This window comes from Sinohyriopsis cumingii, chromosome 1, assembly GCF_028554795.1.
Source record: "Sinohyriopsis cumingii isolate HCF-2022 chromosome 1, ASM2855479v2, whole genome shotgun sequence".
Lineage (NCBI taxonomy): Eukaryota > Metazoa > Mollusca > Bivalvia > Unionida > Unionidae > Sinohyriopsis > Sinohyriopsis cumingii.
The window spans coordinates 151147431-151155549 of record NC_142961.1 but is presented as its reverse complement, the minus strand read 5'-3'; the positions used below and the strand labels follow the sequence as shown (position 1 = coordinate 151155549).

Genomic DNA, 8119 nt, shown 5'->3' with positions numbered 1-8119 from the left:
TTTTGATAGCATAAATAAAACCTTTGTAATGCAGGTTTTCTACTTTGTTAGTGTTAGAAAGTTTGTATTATTTGTTTTAATTTTTTGCCTATAAAAGTGATATATATTAGCCTGTAATTTGGTAATATTTTACGAACTGAGATTAAGATGTTTACCATAGGGAAGAAACTTTATTCTAAAAGACGTAAGGTGTGCAAATCATATCACTGACGTTGATCGACATACTATATGCTGATCACGGAAGGTAAGTGATACTTCTGAATAGCCGTTTGGGAATTTAGAACAAAAGCGTCACCATTTGGAACCGAGATCACTGTCAGATGGGTTATAACAAACTACTGACCTGATACTAAGTTTTGACACTGCAATTTTTATATAGATGCTATAGAGCAGGTACTTAAATATGATGTTTTCATTGGCTTGCATAATGTTCATAATCTAAGAACTAAATTTCGCTGAAAGACATGTGATTGAGATTAAATTTTCAGTGAACAAATACCTTATTTGTGTATATGAAAGTGATTGTATTTAATTAAAATACCAAAATATTGGAATAATGTTGTTGTAATTAAAATACCAAAACTATAGAATAGAGTTAATTTAATTAAAATAACAAGACACAGAATAATGTTATTTTAATTAAAGTATCAAAATATAGAGCAATGTTTTTTTCAAACAAAATACTTAACTATATTAGTAATGTTATTTAAATTAAACCATTCTAGAAGTACAGCATGTATGGGTTTGAAGGGCCGTGATTGGTTGATAATGGAAAGTAGAATTTCATTTAAAAGAATCTTTTGAGAACTTGTCCTATTTGCAACTGAAAATAATAGAAATAATGTTTTATTGATGGATGTTGAGTCCATTTACAGACATGACTTTAGAATCCTGATTACTGAAAAGAGTATCTGGTTCAGTACCCCGAGTGGCCGAGTGGTCTAAAGCGCTCTCCGTTACGGATCACTGCCATGTCACCTCTGTTTACGTGGGTTCGAGTCTCGGATTCAGCCAATGTGGGTATGGGAGAAAGCTTGCCAGTAGCTTCTCGTGGGTCGGTGGTTATTTCTGGGGGTTTTACCGGGTTCTTTCTCCACTGTTAATACTGGCCGCCATGTATAGCCTATCGTGTGCTGAAAAATGGTGTTAAACCCTACAACAGAAACAGCAACAGTATCTGGTTCTTTAGGTCAGGAATTGACAAGACACGTTTCAAACACATGCAGATAAAAAAAATCCCCACTGGACAAATGGTTTTCTCTATACAGAAGCGTGCATCAAGGATGGTTCTATACTGAGAAAAATAGATTTGATCATGAAATTCAGACAGTTAATTTCTTGCACTTTTAATATCATGGGGTTTCCAATGATTTACCATCCATCACAACATAAATATTTTACCTGTTATCTATAGTGCACGTAGCACACGCAATGAACACAAATTCATGTCAACGTTCCCATTTACATATCACCATTGTCAAATCAACATATCTGTTAGACCATACCTCTATGTGCAAAGTCCAAGCGTGTATGTTCTAAACAGCAAATAGGTGAATGCAAATGCACGTTCATTATTACGTGCTCTGACTTGAAGAAACCTATCCGGGATCTCTCCATGGTTTACCCACAATCTCTATTTCTCTTTAACTTCAGTTTAGAGGCAAGTACATAACTACACGGTAAGTACTAAGCTCTTCGTAGCACGTTAACTTTTGTGACTGCACCTTTTGGTTTCGATAACACATAATACGTGTTTTGTACGACCATATGGAGTATATATATTGCCCGTAACGGTATGATCTTATCAGCATTATTTATCTTCCTTAAGAGGATATTAAAAAAACGTAATTTAAGATCGCTTGTGTACGGTTGACTGTTTCTGTATGGACACTGTACATTAAATTGTATGATTGGTATAAAATGACACAATTGCACCGGCCCTGCATACATAAAGAGGAAAGTTTAGAATATCACAATACTTCCATGTTTTGTAAATGTTTATACAACTGGCTCTCTCCCAATCCCCCACACCCACTGCTCTATCCCATTCGCTCTCTCTCTCTCTCTCTCTCTCTCTCTCAACACCTTTGGGCATAGTTATTCTAGTTATTATTTACCCTGATAACTTCGTTCCCATACTAATCATTATCCCAAACTTATATTAACTCATAAACTGTTAACGGCGAACCCTCAACATTGACATCATAAGCAGGTGTAGGTTAATAAACAAATTTGGTTTAATAGTTCTGATTGATTGTTAGCTCTTTAATGAACACACTGTTCAATAACTATTAACTTATTGTAAACTTATTCCCTCCATATTTCGAAATATTTTCCATCATTAATCCGCTAGTCTTAACTATTTGATTATCAGCTCGCTTTTGTACAAACTGATTTTCCAGGATCGCTTAAATTTATGATCCATATCTGTAGGTAAACATTTTCAGCCATGCGCTTTTTTCCCAAGGAAATTGTTACCTGGCGTTAAAATTGTATTCTGTTTAATTTGTAATCATACTCTACACGTAAGCTTGTCCAAAAAATACCTTACCCCCAAAACTATTCGTATCTAATCCTCTTTCTATTTATTCTCCTCCTATAACAAAGTATTTTATAATTTTATTATGTAGTTATTTGTGCTGTTAATTGTTTCATAATTGCATTTTCGTTTTTTTGTATCTGGTGTTGGCAATGCAGATAAACTCGTGGTTCATTTCAATATCACGGATTTCTTTGTTTATGATGTCAGAACTGTTCAGCTTACTGACGGCAGAAGTTACTTTTTCATCAAATTTTGAAACATTATTGTAAATAGCTTTTCTTAAAAGTTTTTGCAACAGATCCAAGTAATGTTGTACCAAACCCGGTAAAGCCAGTGCCTTTTGCAGCCATAAGAGTTAAGAGATATTTGGACGATTACCGGGACAACTAAAATCCTTCTCAAATGTTGGTGATATTTACATACATTGAAGGGTGATGTACTCATTCCTATTTGAACTATCTCCCGTGTAAAGACTTTTAACTTTCATATATACCTTTTCATTTTATTTGTGGATTATGCGTTTTCTTCTAAAGTTGTAATTTTGGGATTTTTGAAAGTGAGTTGTACTCCTCTTGTATGTGAATCTTTGTGTGAATTTACACTTTTTAAGAAGAACATCATGGCTGACCTAATTGTGCTAACTGATTTATGCTTATTATAGTACATGTTACGTAATTTCACTGAGATTCTTACAATAAGCAGCAATGAATTCTCCTAACTTGACCTTCTGAATAAAATCAGATATCCACTGTCCTATGTAAAGATCTGACAGCGACCGCTTAGGGGTCATGTTCTGGTGATCTATATTCGCTAAGTTTATCTGTCAATTAGACAGTCTTATATCTTCGCGTCTGGGAGACTGGGCAGTGTGGCTGAAGAGCATCAATGTGCCGAACGATTTCATTCATTGCCTGTTTTAGAAAGCAGCATTTCCATTGTCTACTTCAAAGGTCACCAGAATATGGCCCTAAACGGTCGATATCAGATGTTCACGTAGGGCAGTGGAGATCTGTCTTTTAATCAGATTGCTTAATTTGACAGAATAAGTGTAATAAAATGAGCAATTCAAAGAAAATGGTTTCTTCCACCTTGAACACCCGATTTCAGAGTGCTAGGAAGAAGGGCAGCAATCCAGAAAAAAACGAGGTCATTTACAAGCTCTCAATCTGGGGATTTTTTTTGTGATAATGAAGATGTGAGCAGTGTTGTTTTAATACAACGCGACCTACCTGAAATCAAAACTGGTACTATCCATTGTCGTGTAAGAGATGACGACAAACAAATTAGAAATTGATTGCATCACCCATCTCAAGCAGCACGTCATACATTTTCTTTATGTTCAATAACGTTTGAAAATATTTTCGAATGGAAATTAAATTTGGTATGAGGCTTTTTATTAATATCTAGATTAAGTCCAGGTTTTGCCCTTTTATTTTATGTTTAGTTTGGATGGGAACAGACGTAACGGGATTGTAGCCTATATTTGACATAGTATATTGTAATGCAATGACCTACTGCTTAATTACTTTTGAACGACTACATGGATTTCAACTATTTTTGGTATGAGGCTTTACAAAAGTAGGCCTAGGACAGGTTTGATTTTCACTATTTTCAGTACAAATGTGTGCTGCGCTTTTGTGCTGAAGAACTTTGCACTTCAATTTCCGTTCAATATCATTCGTAAGACTTCGTGTATTGAATCGAAATTTGATATGAGGCTTTATATTTATAAGACCTACTTCAGATTTGATTTTATGTAGTAACGACAACAGGTAAATTTAGACATTTATTTTTTATTTGCATCATAGTGGTGGGGCATTCATGGTGTATATACTTATTCCTAGTGTTGCCTTCAGAATTTCTAGTTTTTTCGTTAAATCCTTAGACAAACACTTTGACTTATGAATGTCTCATTTCAGTTTTCACGATCGAGAGGCAATTTTCGTGTGACGAAATGTTGAGCTACTTATCTACACCGAGCAGGGACCCTTTCATATACGAAACAATGACGGATCGTCTCCGTCGGTTTGTGGAGCAGAATCCAAATAGAGACGCCATTGTTTACTATGGTCTTGACATGAAGAGAACGTGCATTTCAAGGCGAGAATTGTTAGAATCGGCGGAATCAATTGCGAGCCAGTTTGTGCAGATGGGAGTAAAAAAGGGAGATAGAATTGGATTTTGTATGAATAACTCCTTGAATATGGCTATTGCAAATGTTGGAGTAATGTTTGCCGGAGGAGTTTCATTTTATACTGGAACACAACTGAAAGATGGAAGCGATATTACAGATATAATTGACATGATGGAGTCAAAGTTCTTCATTGTTGACGCTGATGAAGGTGACACAAACTGGACCATAGCTCAAAATATTCTTGCATCATGTAAGTTACATCTTTGTGTGATATACAATGGAAAGTCTAGCGCTCCCTTCAAAGATATGATTTGTCTTGAGGATATCATGAAAAGGGGAAAGATCAGTGTAAATTTGCCCGATCTTTATCCTGAAGATTTACTCCTATTCTTTTCGTCTTCCGGATCAACTGGGTCTCCAAAGCTAGTAGCTCAAACACACTTCAACACGATGAATTGGACAGCCATGTCTTGCATGGCGTTTGGTATGACAGAAGATTCCATCTTCTTCAATGATAGACCAATTAGCTGGGCTGTCGGGAACCTGAGAACACTGTTGACGATGGGAGTTACGCGAATTATGGTGGATCCCAGATTGGCGATTTCCGGACAAAATGTTGAACAAATATGTCGAATCATCCAAGAGGAACGCTGCAATTATGTGTACGTTCCGGGATATATCGCCCATGATCTGATTTCTAGTCCCTGTCTTCATCGGTATTTCAAGGCAGTAGATGTCATGATATGTTCGGGAGAGAGGGTGCCCAAAAGATTTGCATACCTCATTGGAAGGTTCTGCAACAGTTTTTTAGCCCATTACGGAAGCACGGAGCTCGGAGGTGTGACTTGCTTCTCAAGCAAATATCCAGAGGAGTTCGAAGATGGCATCGCTGGCCTACCGCACAATGGTATTGAAATCAAAATTATAAACGAACATGGCGACACTGTAGAACGCGGTGTGTCAGGTGAATTACTTGTGCGAAGCATTGGTCGCTTTGTTGGGTATTATCAAATGCCAGATCTGTTCCAGAAGGTAGTTGATAAAACGGGGTGGGTGCATACGGGAGATTTAGCTCACATACGAGATGATGGAAATATTGTTATTGATGGAAGAAATCAGGAGATGGTCTCCATAGGCACAATGAAATTCTTTCTATGGGAGGTTGAGAGAGTCCTAGAAAAATGTCCTGGTGTTAAAGCAGCATTTGCGGTCGGTGTCCCTGACCTTAGATTACATCAAGTTGTGTGCGCTGTCATTATGCCGATAACTGAGTCGTCAATAACAGAGGATGAGGTAAAGAAATTTTGTGATGATCAATTTGTTGAAGCGTCGACGGCGATGGGGATGACCGTCAAGCCCAGATATGTCATCTTTATAGATAAAATTCCTCTTTTAATGTCAGGAAAAGTAAATCGAAGAGAGCTGGCCTCAATCGCTAGATCACGCTTGGGACTTTGAGCAAATATTCATTTTAAGTACAATATTTTGTACCTTCTCTCTATGGAAACATGGAACCCATGACTTTATTCATAATAGCAGACCAAAGACTTATAAAAATGGTACTAACAGCTGCCTCGCTTGGCGTTCAGCATCAAGAGGTTAGTGTCAGGACTGGTCGGCCTGGTGTCAGGATAATGTGACTGAGTGGGACATCATGCTAGACATCACTATAAACTGCCACATTGTGGACAACGTAGCGATGTGACTGAAAAATTGTTAAAGCTACGTTTAAAAAAATCCAAATTACAAATCACACATAATAGCAGATTTTATATTATTTAATGTTTCATATAAACATACTCGGAGATTTTATATATTGTAATTTGCTCCCATAGCATAATAATCTGCAGCATTTAGCATGTATTTTACATGAAACAGTTAATCAGCTTTATATTACGAAAGTGATTACTGTACATAGTTGCAACATGAGAAAGAACATACTTTTTTGTACGTTCATTTTTGTCTCAGTTAACTTTACATTATCAGAATTGTGCAGTATTTTGCTATACTGCACACGTTCATATTGTACGCACGTGTACTAAACGTTTGCCTGAAGACAATATAGTGTATTAATAACTGCTTTGTAAACGAACCATGTACACTCGTGTAGTAGAGCTTTAGGTCATGGCTGAATACATTTTTTTGTGAATGGACTAAACCTGCTGTTTCGTCCATTTGAAAGTATAGATGATAAGGTTAACTAAGTGGATGAGTTCAATGAGTCAGACACGAAACTTTCAAAGAAGCAAACGAATGAACGTGATATTCGCAATGTTAACAACAAACGTGAGAGACGCAGGAATTAAAAATACCGTTCTGATCATTGAAACAGTTAGCTAAAAGAATATTCGTATCTTTTTGCAAATAGAATGGTTAAGACTATGACGAGTGGGTCTAAAAATTATAGCATAGAAAAGCATATTGAGGCCAAGGGATATCGCATATCTACCAGAGACGTACCATTTTACAAGTCTGTCAAAATACTAGATTTAAGAGAGAAAAAAATGCAACTGAAGGTTTTGGTAGGAAACTAAGAGCCACAGCCAATAATCCAAGACGACGAAAAAGTATTAATTCCGCCTGGTAAATGGAGTGTCACACAACAGCTGCTTTTCAATTTTCCCCGTGTAACTGTTTCGATACAATGTTAGGTTAGCGATAAAAGACAATGCATGATACAGGTCATAGTTAGGGTCACTCCGAAAGCGAGATGCAAGTGACAGGGCATAAGCATGTTTTCTTTAGCTAGTAATAAGAATGGTAATAAATATACTTACATTTATGCATCTTGAATTTCCTCATAATTGTACTTTCTTAGTTCGTTCTTCAAATCCGACCGACATGTCCTGCAAAACATGATACATGTACACAGATGTTGTACTGGAATTTCGAGTAGCCAACACTTCCAACTGAAATCCATTTACCTTACAGCACTGAATTGACCCAATAATCCAGACCCTCACAATCAGAAAAGCAGAATTGAGTTGGATCAACTTACAAACAAAATCTATGCGCATTCATTCACAATCTGGACCAAAATTTCAATTTCAAGAAGACCAAAACGACAATTCTATTTTAAACTGATGTAGAGCGTGCGACTAAGTTAAAAGGTCGCTGAGCGGAGCTATGTACGCACGAATACTGTTATTGTGTATTGATAAATCTACGGTTGTAACTTTATTTTAGAATAAAACATAAATTCAGTTACATTGTTTATTGTAATGTCTTTTATTATTAACCTTAGGTAGTTAAATAAAATTAACATAAAGGTTACTACATTTTAATTGGAAAATATGAAAATATTTTTTTTCTTCTGAAAAATACTTCAGTCCGCAAGGTCGTGTAGTATTTGTAAGAAAAACTCGTTCATATTTTCCCATCAAAGACAGTAACCTATAATTATTGCACTCTATCCAAACTGAGCAAATCACATCGCCAATGTT

General features: G+C 36.3%; 1 protein-coding gene across 1 annotated transcript; it reads left to right on the top strand.

Moving 5' to 3' along the window:
* The first annotated feature begins 1482 nt into the window (after positions 1-1482).
* On the top strand, positions 1483-7879 carry LOC149808157 (uncharacterized). The gene is made up of 2 exons (XM_089973989.1): positions 1483-1679; positions 4462-7879. Exon 2 carries the CDS (start codon positions 4497-4499, stop codon positions 6132-6134), a length of 1638 nt encoding a protein of 545 aa, XP_089830115.1. The 5' UTR covers positions 1483-1679; positions 4462-4496; the 3' UTR covers positions 6135-7879.
* Positions 7880-8119: the final 240 nt, after the last annotated feature.